The 19,411-nt window shown below is 41.2% G+C and overlaps 1 protein-coding gene and 1 long non-coding RNA gene across 8 annotated transcripts in view; one reads left to right on the top strand and one right to left on the bottom strand.

Annotated features, from left to right (window-relative positions):
- SP100 (SP100 nuclear antigen) overlaps positions 1 to 15,055 on the bottom strand; it is a 71,515-nt gene extending 56,460 nt beyond the window's left edge. For all 7 annotated transcript variants that reach the window (XR_010380712.1, XR_010380714.1, XR_010380713.1 and 4 more), the window contains exon 1: positions 14,922 to 15,055. Coding sequence is in view for 4 of the 7 variants with exons in the window: in XM_064485252.1 (XP_064341322.1) it covers positions 14,922 to 14,950 (29 nt within the window). In the remaining 3 variants the exon portion in view is untranslated. The remainder of the gene's footprint in view (positions 1 to 14,921) is intronic.
- On the top strand, positions 13,512 to 18,864 carry LOC116153122 (uncharacterized). The gene is made up of 3 exons (XR_004136883.2): positions 13,512 to 14,505; positions 14,782 to 15,284; positions 16,014 to 18,864. It is a non-coding gene; the product is annotated as an uncharacterized LOC116153122 (long non-coding RNA).
- The last annotated feature ends 547 nt before the right edge of the window (positions 18,865 to 19,411 follow it).

Raw genomic sequence — 19,411 nt, 5'->3', positions numbered from 1 at the left:
AAAAAGTAGAAGAAAATAGAAAATAGTAAAATGAGAATGAGTAAAGATGGCTTAGCATTAGCAAATCTCTTTACATAAATTGTTACATCAACAAACAAAAGGAGAAAAAAGTATACAAATATATCTGTAAATAATTTTAAAAGGGAATTTGTTGACTTTAACAGCTATTTTTATAAAAACTACATGAAACACACAGATGCTTAACACAATATAAAGTCCCCCAAAATAACAAATATAGTAAACATTAAAATGATGAAATAATTTAAATAGAAAAAACCAAGAATGCCTACCATTTCCATAATTGTTATATATATGCATATATTTTAGAAGTTTTGGGTATTGCAGTAGGATAAGAAAATGAAGTCATTGGTATAAATACTACCGTAAAAAAATACACAAAATTTACAGATTTTATTTGGAACATCATAAATTGTAAAGAAATAAAATGATACTTCAAACAACAGCAAATATGCATATATTTATAAATGTCTGAAAAGTATGGACCTATATGAAGAAAAATTATAAAATCTTATTTGAAGGAAATTAAATAAAATCTAAATATACAGAGATATATAAGGTGCCCCCAATGAAGAAAGCATAGTAATTTAAAAATGTCAGTCCTTCTGAAATTATCATAAAAATGTGGTACACTTGCAACTTTTAATCCCATTGAAACTGAATAAAGTTTTATAGAAACATACATGACAGAATAAATAACTGAGTCAAGCCAAGAAAACAACATAAAAAGAATGTAGGTAGAGGAAGATTTAATAGATTTAAATGTAAAAAAAGCAATCCAGACATTAAAAGACAATGTAGAAAAATATTTTCAACACATAAGACAAAAGGTTAATATATCTGATGTACAAAGATTCCAGCCTACTGATAAAATATGACAAATAACTCCAAAGAAAATGAACTTGAATAGGCAGCTTAGGGAAGAGAAAATGAAAATGTCTAATAAACATATGAATACAAACAAACTAAAACATCAAGGAGAAACCATTTCTCACCCATTAGACTGGCAAACATAACTTTGTAAAAGACACTGCAGCGTGGGAGAAGATTCAGAGAAACATTCGTTCATGGCTGGCATGAGTATGAATTGCTAAAGCCTTTTCAGAAAAGATCTGGCAATATCTACTAAATTTTAAGACGCACTACAGATTGACCCAGTAGTCAGTCCTACTTTTGGAATCTATCTTGTGGAAATAAAAACACCAATATGCATTTTACAGAAATAAAAGCTCCAGACATTTCAGTGGCTCCCATTTTCCCCAGAGTAAAAGCTAAGTCCTTACATGGTTCAGATGACCTGAAATGATACAGCCCTTCTCTCTTTTCCTCTACCTCACTGCTCTCTGGCCACAGCCTTCTCTTTGCTGTTTCTTTACACCAGGCACACTACAGCTCTAGGAACATGGTGCTGACTCTCTCCTCTGGGTGATAAGTTCTTTGCCCAGAAATCCACACAGTGAACTAACTCCCTCATCTCTTTAAGGTCCTTGCTCCACATCACCTTCTCAATGAGGACTGGTTTGACCAATCTACTGAAAATCACAACCATAGCCTACCACCCTTACCTGAATACTCCCAACCACCTAATCTGGCTCTTTTTTTGGTCCATGTCCTTATTACTCCCTAACATACTAAAGTTATCAATTACTTATTTTATGTAGTGTTTATTGTCTTCTTCATTGACTATTCATTGATTGTCGACTCCCAAAGTACACATGCCATACTATAGGAATTTTGTCTGGTTTTTCCCTTAATTTTCCTGGAGTCCCTGATACACACAAAGCACTAATAAATATTTATTGATAGATGCCTATAAGTACAAAAGTTTTTATTGAACACTGTGGGGTTTTTTTTTGTAGCAAAGTATACAACAATAACAATATAACACTGACCCCTAAATCTGAAAACAACCAAATTGTCCATTAAGTAGAATGGTTGAGTAAATTATGGTAAATACACATTGCTGGAATATTACATATCTATTTATTTCTAATAATTTGGATGGAAGGGCATTAATTTATTAATGAATAATAAACAAGTTCATATTAATATATTATGACTCAATTTTTATATAAACCCAAAGTAACAAAATCTTTTACTTGTGTGTAAAGTTTAGAACAAATGTTGGGAAAGGCAGGAGATGCTACATCGCAGCCTGTTAACGCTGGCTTAGTGAAGAGTGTCAGAGTTACCCCCAGGTCCCTTCAGATCCTTATTTTATCATTTTTTGGTAACATCAGAGGAAGTAGAAATAATAGAGGCAACAGAGTAAGACTTCACGGTAAGTATATTTACTACTCTTGCAGCTTATAAGATAACAAACTTCTATAAAACAACTAACTGGAAAACTTAGAAATTTAAAAGTTGTTTTTCCAAATTCAAATATAAACATAGTCAAAATTATAAAATATTTAGGAATAAATTTAACAAATGGAAGATAAGATTTATGTGCCAAAACTACAAAACATTGCTAAGAAAAATTAAATATTGAAATAAATAGAAACATTCTGGAAGACTCAATGTTTCTATTTTTATTTTTATTTATTTATTTTGAGGGGATGGCAGTTAGGTTTATTTACTTATCTTGACAGAGATACTGGGGATTGAACCCAGAACCTTGTGCATGTTAAACATGCACTCTACCACGGAGCTATATCCTTCCCCTCCAATACTCAATGTTTTTAAGATGGCAATTCTCCCCAAACTGATCTATAGATTCAATCAATTCCTATCAAAATCTTAGCAGGCCTTTTTGAAAGAAACTGATTAGCTGATCTTAAAATTTATATGGAAATGCAGAGGACCCAGAATTGTAAAAATAATCTCCTCCTCTCTTAGAGTAATGGAAATAAAAACAAAAATAAACAAATGGGAACTAATTAAACTTAAAAGCTCTTGCACAGTAAAGGAAACCATCAACAAAATGAAAAGACAACCTATGGAATGAGATAAAATATTTGCAAATGATGCAACTGACAGGGGCTTAATTTTCAAAATATACAAACAGCTCATATAGTTCAATATCAAAAAACAAATAACCCAACCAAAAAATGGGCAGAAGGCCTAAATAGACACTTCTCCAAAGAAGAAATACAGCTGGCTAACAGGCACATGAAAAGATATTAAACATTGCTAGTTATTAGAGAAATGCAAATCAAAACTACAATGAGGTTTCACCTCACACTGGTCAGAATGGCCATTATCAAAGTCTACAAATAATAAATGCTAGAGAGGGTGTGGAGAAAAGGAAACCTTCCTATTCTCCTGATGGAAATGTAAACTGGTGCAACCTCTACGGAAAATAGTATGAATGATCCTTAAAAAACTAAAAACAGAGACCTGAATGGACACCTGATTGAATCCTTGAGAACAAACAAGTAATAGAATAAGAGCTGGAAAGTAAGTAACTCTTCAAAAAACCTTAGAAGAAATAGATGGAATTTTAAAAGACTATTGTCCTTAGTAGTAGAAAGACAATATTGAATTCATTTCACAAAAAGAATGGTATAAAAAAGAAGCAATTTTTCACTACTGGGCATAAATCCAGAGAAAATATAATTTGAAAAAACACACCCACCCCAGTGTTCACAGTGGCACTATTTACAATAGCCAAGACATGGAAACAACCTAAATGTCCATCAACAGATGATTAAATAAAGAAGATGTGATATGTATATATACTGGAATATGGGATACTACTCATTCATAGAAAGAATAAAATAATGCCATTTGTAGCAACATGGATGGACTTGGAGATTGTGATTCTAAGTGAAGTAAGCCAGAAAGAGAAAGAAAAATACCATGATATTGCTTATATGTGGAATCTAAAAAAAGACACAAATGAACTTATCAAAACAGAAACAGACTCACAGACATAGAGAACAAACTTATGGTTACCAGGGGGTAAATGGGGTGGGAAGGGATAAATTGGGAGTTCAAAATTTGCAGATACTAACTACTATATATAAAATAGACAACAAGTTTCTACTGTATAGTACAGGGAACTATATTCAGTATCTTGTAGTAACCTATAATGAAAATGAATATGAAAACAAATATATGTATGTATATGAATGACTGAAACATGCTGTGCACCAGAAATTGACACAATATTGTAAACTGATTACACTTCAATAACAAAGAATGTAAAAAGGTAGCAATTTTTAAAAAGAGCTTTTGGAAATTTAACATATGATACCAGAAATTTAAAAATCATTAGAACGAATGAGCAACCTGAGAAAATTTCACAGATAGTAGATTCAAAAGAAAAAAATACAAACATTTGTCTCAAAACCCTGAAAATCAAGAAGCTTATAGAGGCTCAACCTGGGAGAGCTAATATCCAACTATCAGGAATTCCAAAAAGATAGGAGAAAGCAGAAGGGAGGAAATTACTGAATAAATATTACAAGTAAAATTGTGTGAATTGAAATAAGTAGGTTTCCATCTGAAAGGGCCCTGGAGTACTCAGAACAATGAGTAAAACCAACACTCACTAAGGCAAACCATCATCAAATCTCAGAAATCAAAGGATTGAAGAGAAGAACCAGAAAGTCTCAGAGAGGCAAAACAGCGACATACAAAAAAATAAAAAATAAAAAAGGATGAAGAATCAGAATGGCACAGAAGAGATCAAGATGGCATAGTAGAGGGACTTGAAGCTCACCTCCTCTCACAAATGCATGAAAGATACATCTACATGTGGAATAACTCTAACAGAATATCTACTGAAAACTTGTGGAAAATCTCATACAACCAAAGCTGTAAGAAAGATCCTCATGTCACTGCACTGGATGAAGGGAAAAGAAGAGGAATTGGGATGGGATCTGCACCCCTGGGAGGGAGCTGTGAAAGAAGAGAGGTTCTCTCACCCTGGCAACCTCCTTCACCAGCTAGGAGGTCAGCTAGGACACATAGGAAGCTTCAGAGGCTTGAGAGAAAAGTGTAGAAGCTGGCCTGCCACCCCTTATGGTAGAAAGACACCAGCACAGATGGTCCTTGCCATGTGGCCTTTACTTTCCTGTGTGTGCAGCAACTGAGTGCTGAAACTCAGGCTTCTGCAGACAGACACAGGGAGCGGATTTGGTTTGGGTGCACAGAGACATCCTTAAGGGTCTGGAGTGTGGCCCAGGCCACAACTGGGGGTGCATGCAGGATGGAGAGTGGGCCCACCATAGGAGCCCCATTGTCAATGAAGGAAGGGAGGGGTGTGAATCTGCCATAGCAGCCTCATTATCAGTGTGCTCACAGTGGGGTTCAGCTCCAGACACTAGGTTTTGCAAATTTTGTGGGCATGCACCCACAGAGGCAGGGCTGAAATCTGAGCTGATTACTGGTGCTTCCCAGTGGAGGTAGCCGCCAAGGGCAGTGCCAGCAACAGTGATTTTTGTGGGCATGCATACTGGGTGGCAGGCAGTGTCACAGAGTTGCACATTCCTGTGGGCAGCTCCTGGGCAAGAACACACAGCAGCTCCTTTTCCAGAGGGAGCAATCCAGTCCTGCCTACCTCACGTTGCATCTAGAGCCAGATCTGGTGGCTTCTACTCCAGTTGTGAAGCAGACCCTGCCCCAATAGGGTTGCAACTACCACAGCGCAAAGAGGAGGCCCCACCCAACATCCAGTGCAGGCTCTAGTCACCTCAACACCAAACACATGCCCTAACAAGGGAACAATGGCCAGCACACACTGAGAAAAGATGGGGCAAGCCCTCATACAAAAAAGAACCCTCATACCAAAATATTAGACTCATACTATGTACACAGGATCATTCCCACATACTTCAAGACCACAGTAGATAACTATTTCTTCTAAATTCATCAAGTCAGAGAAATATAAGCAAAATGAAAAGACAGAGGAATTACATCTAATTAAAAGAAAAAGCAGAATCCCCTGAAAAAACAAACAATGAAACAGACCTCTGCAGTCTACTAGACCCCAAGTTCAAAAGGGAGGTAATAAAAATACTGAAGGAATTAAGAAAGACTATTGATAGAAATGCAGATCACTGTAATAAGGAACTAGAAACATGAAGAGGTGCCAATAAAAATGAGACAACTCAATTGCCAGATGAAAACTGAGCTAAATGCAATAAATAGCATTTAGACAAATACACTAATAATTAGCATTAAATAATGCAGAAGAATGAATAAATGAGCTGGAAAATGGAGTAACAGAAATAATACAATCAGAGCAACACACAGAAAGACAAATGAAATAAACAAACAAACAAACAAAAAAACAAGATCTATGGGACAATATAAAGCTTGCCAATCTACACATGGTGGAATCCCAGAGGAGAAGAAAGCAAATAGGAGATCAAAATGTATTTGAAGAAATTATGGCTGAAAACTTCCCAAATCTAAAGAAGGAAACTGATAAGCAGATACAGGAAGCATGGAGGATCTCTCAAAAAATGAATCCAAACAGATCTACTCCAAGAGATATCATAATTAAAATGGCAACAGTTAAAGATAAAGAGGGTTCTAAAGGCAGCAAAAAACAAAAACAAAAACAGAAAACAAACAAACAAAAAACCAAAGTCAGTTATAAGAGAAGTCCCATAAGGCTAACAGCTGATTTCTTTACAAAAACTTTGCAGGTCAGAGGGAGTGGCAAGATCTATTCAAAGTCCTGAAAGGGAAAAACCTGCAACCTAGGATACTCTATCCAGCAAGACTATCTTTTAGAATAGAAGGAGAGATAAAGAATTTCTCAGACATGCAAAACTAAAAGAATATAGCAAAATCACACCCATCCTAAAAGAAATATTAAAAGGTCTCCTCTAAATAGAAAAAAAGTGAGAATCTATAGGAAAGGGAAAAATCACAATAGGAAAGGTATAGATAGATAGATAGATAGATAGATAGATATAGATATAGATATCTATATATAATATAGATAAATATAGCTATAGATTGAAGATCACTTAAATAAGTCAATACACAAATTAAAAAAAATTTTAAAAATCTGTGAAAGCAATTATAACTACAATGAATGGCAAAAGGATAAAATAAGGATGTAAAATAGAACATCAAAATCACAAAACATGGAGGAAGGGGTAAGAAAGTGTAGCTCTTTTAGAATGTGAGTTTATATGACTATCAGTCTAAAGCAAGTAGATACAGTTATGGGTGAACATTCTTGAAGCCAGGGTAACCACACAAATCAAAAACATACAACAGATTCACAAAAACCAAAAAGAAAGAAACTCGAGCATAATACAAAAGAAAACCATCAAACTATAAAAGGAAAAACAAAAACGGAACAAAGAAGAAATCCAAAATCAACCAGAAAACAGGGTTTATAATGGCAATAAATACTTACTTATCAATAATTACTTTAAGGATCAATGGATCAAATGGTCCAATCAAAATACATAGAGTGGCAGACTGGATAACAAAAAAGAACCTACAATGTGCTGCCTACAAGAGACCCACCTTAGGCTGAAATATGCATATGGATTGAAAGTGAGGGGATGAGAAAAGATATTTTGTGCAAATGGAAATGACAAGAAAGCAAGGGTAGCAATACTCATATCAGACAAAATAGACTTTAAAACAAAGGCCATAAAGAAAGACAGAGAAGGACACCATATAATGATAAAAGAATCAATACAAGAAGAGGATATCACACTCATTAACATATATGTACATAATATAGGAGCACCTAAATGCATAAAACAAGTACTAACAGACATAAAGGGAGAAATTGATGGGAATACAATAATAGTAGGAGACTGACATCAATGGATAGGTTTTTCAGACAGAAAATCAGTAAGACAATAGAGATCCTAAATGACACAATAGAACTGTTAGATTTAATTGATATCTACAGGACACTACACCCAAAAAGAAACAGAATACACATTTTTTCCCAGTGCACATGGGACATTCTCTAGTATAGACCACATACTAGGACAGAAACAAACCTCAGTACATTTAAGAGGATAGAAATTATTTCAAGCATCTTTTCTAACCATAATGGCATGAAACTAGAAATCAACCACAAAGAGAAAAATGAGGAAAAAACAATTACATGGAGTCTAAATAACATGCTACTAGAAAACCAATGGGCTAATGATGAAATCAAAGAGGAAATTAAAAACAAAAAAACGAAAAAAACCTCAAGACAAACGACACTGAGAACAATCACACAAAACCTATAGGATGTAACAAAAGTGGTCCTATGATACAGACATTTCTCAAAAAACAAGAAAAAATCCCAAATAAACATCTAAACATTAGAACATTTCCTCAAACTATATACACACACAGACACACACACACACACAAACTCAGAAGGGCTTAAAGATTTAAATATAAGACATGACACCTTAAAACTAGGAGAAAGCACAGGCAAAACATTCTCTGATATAAATCACAGCAATATTTTCTTAGATCAGTCTCCCAAAGCAAAATAAATAAAAGCAGAAATGAACAAAAGGGACCTATTCAAACTTACAAGGTTTTGTATAGCAAAGGAAACCATAAACAAGATGAAAAGACAGCCTATGAGAGAATATTTGTAAGCAATCCACAAGGGCTTAATTTCCAAAGTATACAAAGAGCTCATACAACTCAATGTCAAAAAAAAAAAACAATCAAAAAATGGTCCAAAGTTTATAATCATTAAGCTGAAATGAACTCTCAGTGGTGTTCAGTGATCCTACATCTTGCTGTTCATTTCACTTTTTCCCCACATTTTCCTTCACTGAGTGACTGTTTTACAGCTTCTCTTATTCTCAAAGTCTAACCATCCCTTCTCTCCCTCCCTTTCTCCCCTCATAACCGGTAACACAGAAGCAACCAGAAGAGTGTAACTGTGTCCCCCTACCAAGGAATACAACAGCCTACCTACATCCGTACCCACTGGACTTCCCTCCCATTACAGTGCAGAGAATGCCTTGCTTCAGTCTAAGGGCAACCCGCCCACTTGGGCACTGTTTTCTATCACCTCTCCTCGACCTAGGCACAATCAGTACAAAACTGCTCCCTCTCACTCCTGTCTCATCAAATTTTCTTCTCTATTGGAATATTCCTATAACCATACAGCTTGGCTCAATATTATCCATTTAAAAAATCTCCCTACACCCCACTCCCCATTCATATTCCTCTCCTATTCTGTTTCTTTTTTGAAATTGTTGTCCATATTCTCTGTCTTCACTTTCTCACCTCTCAATCTGTCTTAAATTTATTCAAGTTTTATCCCTACCAATAATATTCCGGGTTTATGTCTTCCCAGACCTCCACACTGCCAAATCCAAAGACCAATTCTCAACCCGCCTCTTACTCCAACCCTCAACCTCTTGTTGTTTACTTCTCCCTTATGAAAATGTTTTCTTCATTTGGCTCCTGAGATGCTATGCCTTTGTGGCTTTCCAGCTCCCTCCCTGGCTATTCCCGCTCTTCCTGCACATACGAGACTGCCTCAGGGCCAGTCCTCTTACCTCTTCTACATCTGCACTCCTTTACCATGTAATCTTATTTGCTTCCATGGCTTTGAATGCCAGCCGTGCATGGACAATTGCGAAGTGTGCATCTCTACCCTACATCTCTCCCCTGGACTCCGGATTTTAATTCAGTCATCTCCAATTTAATGACACTGGTAGGCTTTTTACACTTAGCCAGGTAGGACCTGATTGCTGATCTTCTGAGTCACCTCTTGAAACTTGCTCATCCCCTAATTTTTCCACATATAGGATTTAGTAAATACATATAACATTTATTAAATGCTAACCATCATTCCAAGCACTTAACATATATTAACTCATTGAACTCTGACAGCACTTATGAGGTATATGTTTACTATCCCATTTTATAGATGAAGAAACAGAGGTACAGAGATGTTAAGCAATTTCTCCAAGGCCAAATAACTATTGAAGAACAGGCTTTGTACCAGAGTTCAGGACCTTTAATCACTACACAATATTGCCTTCTAGACAAATGACAAGTCTACCCTTCAATTTCTTTGGCCAAAACCTTTGCAGTCTTCTAAGCACCTCTCTTCCTCCATTTTAGCATTTTATCCATTTTCAAATGTCCCTGGCTCTACCATAGAAATATATCCAGTATCCCAACACTTTTCTTTATATCCATTGCACCAATCTGGTCCCAACTACCATCATCTCTTGCCTGGGCTACTGCAGAGAACTTAAAGGGAGAGAGTTGAAAGCTCTGAAAGGGATGGTCATCTGGCTTTGGGATCTGCCATCTTTTTGTCCCCTGAGAGCACTTGTAAATTCTAGACACAGCTAGAAACTGAGGGTCTGGACGTGGCATAGGCAGAAGGCCATGGCTGGAAGACAGAGAAACTAGCAGAACTTTTGATGGTCATTTGAAGTTGGAGTGCAAAGCAAGAGACCTCAGGGAAATTAAAAACTTGATTGGTTTCCTCAGGAACTTTTTTCAGTTCTACAGCTGCATGAAGCAAGAGGCTGAAAATATGACAAAACCTTTGAAAAGCATGCAATCGAGAAAACTTGACTACAGTCTCTCAGTTGAAGGCCCTGGGCATCCTCATCTGGGATCAGTGCAAAACAGAGGGATAGTAAATCTTATCAAAAATGCAAGCTAATCTTGAGTTATCTCATGCCTGATTGTGCAATGTAGTCTGCCTCATTATTTCACTTGCCTAGTAGGGGAAAGGGGAATCACTCTTATGTCAAAGAGAACAATGTTTGGAGGCCCTATGTCTTGCATACACAATGTCTGACATTCAATCAAAAGTTAACAGACATGTCAAAAATTAGCACTATAAGACCAAACCAAGAGAAAAAATGATCATGGAAACAGATGCAGAGATAATCCATAAATTGGACTTAGCACACAAAATCTGTGATTAAAATGGACAAGAAAATGGACAAAATGGTGGAAAAAATAGAAAATTGAATAATTCCACCAAAGAATGGGAACCTACAAAAAATAATCAAATGGACTTTTTAGATCGGAAAAATACAAATTTTTAAGTTAAACTCAATGGAAGGATTTAAAAGACAAAATTAGTGAATTGGCTAACTAGAAGACAGACCAATAGAAGATATCCAATGAAAGTACAGACATTTAAAAAATGGAAAAATATGAAAGGAATACATAAGAAACAGTCAAAAGTCTAATATAACCTGTTTCTGAATCCTAAAAAGAAAGAGGAGGAAGCTGGGGGGAGGGCAGAAGAAATAATGGCTAAGGATTTTCCAAAATGGATAAAAGTCATCAATTCACAAATTCAAGCAACTGTGAAAACACTAACAAGATAGATGCAAAACAAAAACAATAAAAAAAAAAACCAACCCAAAACAAATGTAGACTCATTACAGTACAAATGCTAACAGAAAAATCTTAGAAGCCATCAGAGAAAAACTTCATGAGCCACAATCAAACGTTAAGCCATAAACTTTGAAAAATGGCAGTTAATCAATCAATCAATCACTCAATTTCTGGTGTGATGGGGCAAGATTCAAAACACCTCAATCTCCCCCAATTCCCACAAGCAATACAGCTTTCTGTTGAAAAAACTTGAGTTGGAAAAGGCATTTAAAAATATTATTAATCCTCAAGGAGATGAAACCATGGTGAGGATTTGCCAGGCAAAAGCAAAAGGGAAGGAGAAACCAGAGAGGTAAGCAGAGCACAGACACAGTTTTGACTTGAGGGCTTTGCTGATCCCAGAGAATCAGGACCTCAGGTTTGACAGCCTTAAGAGGTGGGAGGACAGAAAAAAAGCCTAGAGTCCTCACAGGGTGGAGAGCCCAGTGGGAGCCCAGATCCTGACCATGACATCTTCATATGAGAATAAAGTGGAGGGAACAGCTCTGGATTTACTTAATTGCATTCCCAGTTAAATCACCTGGGTTCCTCCAGGTTCTCTCAGACACGGGACTTGTGTTAAAGAATTCCTACACTGGTGTGCCCTGAGGCACCTGGATGTAGCAAACAGAAATCCTTTCCAAAGCCTACTGCCTTCACTGCAGTCCCAAATTTACCTATAAATGACTTTTTCCAAATACAATGTTAGCACACAGTCAAAGATAACCAGCTATATAAACAAAATAATCTTTGTGAAGAGAGTGTGGAAAGGAACAATAGTAACTTTATCGTGGAAAAGCCTGGTAAAAACGCCACTTACACCAAATGATCAAGGTCAACATCCTTGGTGTTAAGTCAGGTTGACGTGTCCCCTGATGTGATGTGAGGAGAAGGGCATTTTCACCTTAACTACAGTCTAATCATGAGAAAGACGTCAAGACGAACCTAAATTGACAGATTCTACAAAATGCCTGATCAGTACTCTTCAAACCGTCAAGGTCATGAAAGGAGAGGAAAGACTGAGAAACTGCCACAGACCAGAAGAAAACAGGTAACAGGATGGCTGGATGCAATGTGGCGTCCTGGACTGAATCCTGGAACAGAATATGGACATTGGTGAAAGTGAAAAAAAAAAAACAAACCTGGGCTTTAGTTAATGGTGATGTACCATTATTTTCAGTTTTGACAAATATACCACAGTCACGTAAAAGGCTAACACCACAGGAAATGAAATTGGGTGTTTCTATATAATTACGGAAACTTCTGACGATCTTTGCAACTTCTCTGTAAATACAAAATTATTCCCAAACTGAAAGTTTATTTGAAAAGAAGAAACTCTGTGAGTGAGAACTGGCAGAAACAGAAAAAAGGGCCACAAACACCTCATATGTTGAAAGTATCAGATGCCAACTATAAAACTTCTTTAATCTGCATAAGGCTTTTTATCAAAAAAGAAAACGTATAGCAAGCATCATCCATATTTGCGCAATGATAAAAGTTTTCCCTTTGGGATAGGAATCAAGATACAGATGGTTACTACATTACTATCTACCATACACAAACTGCTAGCCCACACAGTAAGGTAAGAAAAAGAAGCAGGAAGTATAAAAATTAGATTGGAAGTAACAAAATTGTCATTATGTATACATTATGTAAATATATATATATATACACACACACACACAAAATATATATCTCCATTCAAGTTATTAGAATTTTTTAAAGTTTGCTGAAGTTTCAATGTATTTTTATATCTTCATAACAAGTAGCTAGTTTGAGTTATCTGGATATAATTGCATGAAGATCTTGAGTATCTATGAATAAATCTATCAGAAGGAGCCCAAGACCTCTGGGCAGAAAAGTTTAAATTTTATTAGAAAATATTTTAAAATTAATAATATACATATTCCATATTAATGAGATAGAAGACACAATATTATAAAGATGTCAATTCTCTTCAAATTGAGCTGTAGATTCAATGCAATCCTAAAGAAAATCTGGACAAGCGTTTGACAAACTGATTTGGCGATGGAAAGGGCCAACACACTTTGGAAGAAGAAAAGAATGTGGGAAGGTTTACTCCACCAGTTATCAAGCAAGCTTTCACATGAAGCTGCTGTCATAATGAAAGTGTAGAGATGAAAAAGGAGAGGCTGTCATAGGTCAATGGCAGAGAAGAGAGGGCACAGAAACAGACCCTGCACACATGGCCTCTTGGCTAATGAGAAAGGTGGCTTTGCAGATCAGTAGGGGAATGAATGGTTTAACCGTTTAAAGAATACTCAGAAAAAAATTGGTACGAATGAAAATAGAGGCTTCACACTGTAGATCAGACGGGGAGCAATCTGGTCTCAGATAAGACAGGAAATTTGAAAGAAAAAAAAAAACCCCAAAACTCATTCAGCTTAAAACTGGGGCATGATGGGAGAGCTGCCCAGGTAAGCCTGAGAGATATGGCTTAAAATCATGGCCGGCATGTGAACAAGGAAGCAAAGCAACACTGAAACCAAACTGCAAACAGAAGCAGTCTGGAAGGATAGCTCAGAGAACGAAGAAAACATCCCCGGAACACATAATGTCACATAAAAACCTTAAAAAATAAAGCAAGAGCGTGAAGGTGGGATGATAAAATAAGAAAATGTGGTTTAAAATGGAGTTGGAAGAGCTTCAGAAACAAATTAAGATTCCCTCCCCAAATGAACACAATCAACTATTTTTGAAAAACAAGAAACCAAAAACTACTAAAAATTAAATGCCGTACGGAAAAGTTTGAGACAACCATTGTGAACAGAAAGTAAAAACCTAAAGAGATGAAAATTTAGGGACATAAAAGCTGTGGATCACTATGCTGAACACCAGAAACATGCTGCTGGAGGGTAGGTGGTGAATAGGGAATGCATAATATGTTTCTTCTCCATTAAAAAAATCTAAAAATTTAAAATATTAAGCAGTGTTATTTCTGACCCATCACTAGAGAAAAAGAGGGGATTTCTAGCCTTTTCCTTGTGGAGGAAGAACTGATTCCACAACAGAAAATAAAGGAAAAATGAAACTACTCCGCCTGTGCCAGCCCTTTGCAGTTAGGGGCCTTTCTCTTCCCACCAGGATGGCTGGAGGAGGAGCCCAGGCTCCCAGCCAGAGGCGGGAACAGCGCCAGGGCTGACAAGAGGCCCGGCCACAGGACAGGTAGGCGCCCCCACCACCCACGGTTGGAAAGCAAGTCTGAATTTTTTATTTTCTAAACTATGTGAAGGTAGAGCCGACCTTAGCGTGCTCAGGGGTCACGAGGAAATAAATCCTTGCCCCAAAGCCTGATGGAGAGCAGGCGCCTCCCGCAGGCCAGCCGGCTGAGCCGCGGCTGCGAAACACAAGTCGCGGCTCATGGGCGCTGCGGCAGCGGGACTCGGCCGGCAGCTGCCCCGCCGCAGTTTAAAACCTGGTTTCCTCCTTGTCTCATTACAGATTCCTGCCCTTCACTTACTGCAGGCGAGAGATCCTGTACATTAGGTGTAAAGTGAAGTGAAATGCAGAGGCCAAAGGACGGCCGCTGAAGCAGCGGCGCGGCCAGAGGGAAAGGCGGGAGCAAGCGGGGACAGACTGACCTGGAGCTGAGCTCCCTGGCACCGGCCATCTTCCCGCCCCAGCCCGGCCTGCGCCTCCGAGCCCTCCGGTCGGCCCAGCCCGGGGCCCGGGAGGCTGCCTGAGCCCTGCGCAGGAAGTCTGCTCTTCGACTGACCCACACAGGGCTCCGCCCAAGCGGCGAAAGGGGAAGTGAAAGTATCTGCCCGCGAGCTGTGCTGTGCAGACGCGGGCTCCCTCCTCCCACAGCTCCGCGGAGCTTCCTGCCCTCCTGACTTGTGGGCCCCGGGATGGAAGACGGGGAGTGACAGCCAGGGCCTGGAGGGCAGGGAGGAGGACTGGGGAGGAGCAGGGCCGGCCTCCAGGGGCCCACTGTTTGTGCAAAGGTAACAGCGACATCTGTGTGACCCCTGCTGTCCTCAGTCTCCTGCCCTCTCTGCGGTTCAGAGTTTAGTACAGGGTCAGGGGTAAAGTCTCTATTTGCCCTGTCCTCTTATGGAGATGGCTGGGGGGGGGGGGGGGGGAGGGAGAAAGAAGTTCAAAGCTTCTCTCTGGCCTGTGGGAGGGCCTGAACCCGTCAGAGTTACGTCCCAGCGTATGGACACGGGGCAGGAGAGAGTCCAAATGCTCAGCTTTGTAAGCTGGGGAGAATGTTCGTAGCATTCCTGGAACTCAGCCAGAGGTAAGAGAGAAATCGGCAAGGTCCTGGGGCCAGAGGCTGGAGCCAACTTGGTGACAAGGGTTGACATCTTCTGTGCAATGGTCTGAGGTGCCCTGACAAGGGGGTCACTTCACGACTACAGCCAGGGGTGCTGAGGAGAGACCTGTCAGTCAGACACTGGAATGCTGAGAGGCAAAGGCTTCTCTTCGGATGGAGATAGAGTTTGGAATCAAGATGATCTAGAAATGAGAGAGCAGGTGAGACCAGGTGAGAGGGTAACCCTTGGCCTGGAAGTTCTGTCTGTCCACAGATTTGTTCACTCAGATTCTGACTCAGCATTCCACAAAGGGTGAGGAGTGACCAGATGTCTCATTTGAATCAACATAAAAGCAAATCACATTTGAAGATATAACGGAGGGTTTCTACCCTCTCTCCACTTCTTTCTTTCCCCCAGAGGAGCGAGCATCACTGTGCTGGGACAGATTCCAGGACACTGATGGGGCCATCTTTACCAGTGGGCAGGGTCTCAGTGGTACCAGATGCTGCACACGTGTGGATCCCTCTCTCCCTCCCCGACTTTAGGGTACAAGGACTAGTAAGCTGAGCCTCTGCTGGGCACGACTGTCCTCTGCTCCCAGGCTCCCTGGGGCACGGAGCTCAGACACGGCTGACACAGACCACGCCTGCCTTTTGTAGTGTCTCTCTTTTCTGTCCCTGGGCAGCGGATGGACCAGGCCACCGCTATGCTAGGAGCTGGCATGTATGTGCCAGCTTTCCTGTGGGTTTGCTTAGGGCCCCAAGATGAACACCTGGAAATAAGAGACCAGCTGGCAGCAGCTGGGTGGGAGCGCACAGGGTGGGCACCCCTGAGCGGGGCTGCTGCTGGCCATAGGGGGAGACCTTCCTGGGGGTCAGAGAAAGCTGGGCATGCGCCACACTCTGCGACAGCAGGGGTGGTTTGTGAAGCATCCTTAGGTCTCTGTGGAGAAGGCAGTTTCTCTGCCCCAGGAAACAACATCAGACCCACTCAGGTTCAGAAAAGGACAGAACCAACTTAAGAAGCAGGTTAAACTCCTAAACACCCTGCTGGAGTGACTGAGAGAGGTTAGGAGGCGCCTGGGGTGTTTTCCGTGTCTGCACAGAGAACTGACAACGGGGACCATTCCTGCTGTTGCGAAAGGATCCCAGCTGCTGGGCCTGGAAACCTGCAGAGCAGGAGAGACCGAGACTGAGGAGGGACCTGGGACAGAGGACCCGCCAAGACGGCCGGCTTTGAAAGCTTCACCAGGAGCAACTTCCGCTCAGACTTCAGTTGTGGGGCTGAGTCTCCACTGGGAGACCCCTGTGGGGACCAGAGGTTTGTCTCTGAGACAAGACAGTAGGATCTGGGGTCTGAGATTAAAGGGCAGGAGGAAGCTGCAGTCACTTTGACCACTGGGGCCAGAGGAACAAGACCCCCGGCACCTCTGTGGGTGTGGAAGTGGAGAGGGAGCAGGGCACCTGGGAACTGAGTGGGAGCACTCAGGCCTTGCTCAGTGTCCCCTTGCAGGGGCAGCACATCCATCAGCAGGACTCACCTGGACCTCTGCCCCCATCCTGCCTGGGAGACTCTCTGCTTGGGGACAGGGTGGAAGGGGTGAGTCTGCTTCTTGTTGGGTCCCCCTGGGCTGGTCCCGCCAGCAGAGGCCAGGGCTCTGTCAGCTCCCCAATGCCAAGTGCACAGTAACAGGGGCCTGGGGAGTGGGGCGCATTGGTGGGTAGGGGTATATGATTGATTGGGGTTGTCTGAGGCTGTGTGGATAAACCCAACGTTGAGGTTCAGGTTTAGGGCTCTCTTTTGGCCGCAGCGCTAAGCCTAGTCCAGCTGAAGACAGCTAGCGCTTTGATCCCCATCTGTCTCATCTGTTTGCCTGTCCGTTGGTTGCTGAAACTCAAGTGAAGGAGATCTGGGGAGGGTTATACACCGAATTGGGGACTCCTCTCCATGAGTTTCAGTTTCCTGGGATTTTCCCTTCTTTCCCCAAAAGGCTAGTTACCCTGGGCTTCTTCCCTGGCTCTGCTGACTGGAGAAAAGGTGTGCTTCCTACCGAAGTTCCGGCCATCCTACACGGGACGGGGGCTGCTCTCAGAGTCAAGTGATAACACACAGGAAATATCTTGTTCTGGCTGCTTCCTCTGAGTTTCGACTTCCCTCCACAGGCAGCCTGCTTTTGTTCACTTTCTAGAAGGCTCAGGCAGTTGCTCTTTGAATATTGTCTTCACAGAGATGTCTTCCCATCCAGTTTATACAGAGAGAGCTGGAGAACCCTATCGTCTTCTCCGGATGGCAGGCCCTGCTCTCTCCACCCAGGTGTGGAGGCGTGTGCTGATGCCCTGGGAGCTTCCCTGGGAGGTGCAGGCTGAAGGGTTGTTATCAAGTGGCCCAGGTCCTCAGAAACGTCAGGTCTCCTGCAGCTCCCAAGGACACAGGCGTGTCCCCCTAGATAAAACCACAGCCAGATTCCTTTGTAGCCAACAGCCCACATCTGAGTCCAGGTAGTTGGGGAACTGACAAGAGTGAAAGGCTTAGTGGCCACACTTGGCCTTGGCTGTCCAGGGGGATGGGGTAGAAGCTCTCCTTCTAACCTGATGCCCAACTCAGCCTCTATATCCACTGCAGAGGCAAAGGAACCACAATCCACCTGCTCCACCTGGTTCCAGGAATGCTCCTCCAGGCTCTGCAGCCCCTTTGACTGGCCCGGGACACCCCATTCTTCCCCTGAGACATCAGGACCCAGCTCTGGGGTCCCTGGGGTGGGTTCTGTCAGTCAGTTGTGTCTTCCTTGGCTGTCCAGCCTCCTCTGTCCCTTTCTCAAGACACCTGGATTCCTTGGGCTGGGCAGGAGAAGAGGGACTGTGTGCAGGAGAAGAGGGACTGTTGATCAAGGTGCTGGCCCTTGAGGAAGCCAGGTCAGCTGGACTTTCTTTGAGGAGCCGGACTCTCAAGTGAAGTTTGTTAAGGCGTTAAAATGCAGTTGGATAAAATTTGTTTGGTGGCACCTCCTTAACAAGACGGCAGGGATGTTCCTGGTGCTCAGTTCCTGGAGCTGCTTTGCTTCGCGCCTGGTTCTGGGGATACTTGCAGGCTCTGAGTCCAGCCTCCTGCCCTTTCATGAGCCACTGTGATCCCATCAGTGAAGTCCTTTTCTGTCTAACCTGGATAAAGTTGGTCTCGCTGGCAAGCCCTCATTGATGCAAGGATGTTTGTGTATAAATTGTCTTAATTTACTTACTGTCAACCCTCATAAAGATCCAGTGAACCATTATGTACTATTAGTATCTCCATTTTACAAATGAAACTACTGCATGGGGAGGGTAAGTAACTTGTCCAAGGACACACAGCTGGTACATGAGGAGTGAGTTTCCACCCACATGGGCTCACTGTTGTCTGTGTTTCCTGTACACTAGGCTCCGCTGCTTCTCAGTACAAGTTAGCACTGTTCACAACACCAGAAATAGTCAGGAAGGGCCAACTGCAGTCAAGGCTTGATGAAAGCTGGGAGCTGTGATAGGGATGATGTGGAGCTATATTTACTGACCTGTAACAATGCCCGTTATGTACAACTAAGTGGAAAACACTGATTAGAACAGATTTTATTATTTATATGGTATGACTACTGTCTCTCCATCCTCCACCTTACTCCCACCCCCAAACACACACACATGCATGCACACACACACACACACACACACTACAAAGTCTAGAATTATTTTCATCAAATTATCAACCATGATTCTTCTCCATATCTGCAGAGACCTGCACAGCCTTGTGCTTCTCAGTGGCAGGAGGTGCAAGGTACAAAAGCTTAAGAG

Source organism: Camelus dromedarius, chromosome 4 (assembly GCF_036321535.1).
Source record: "Camelus dromedarius isolate mCamDro1 chromosome 4, mCamDro1.pat, whole genome shotgun sequence".
NCBI lineage: Eukaryota > Metazoa > Chordata > Mammalia > Artiodactyla > Camelidae > Camelus > Camelus dromedarius.
This window is presented reverse-complemented; position numbering and strand designations above follow the sequence as displayed.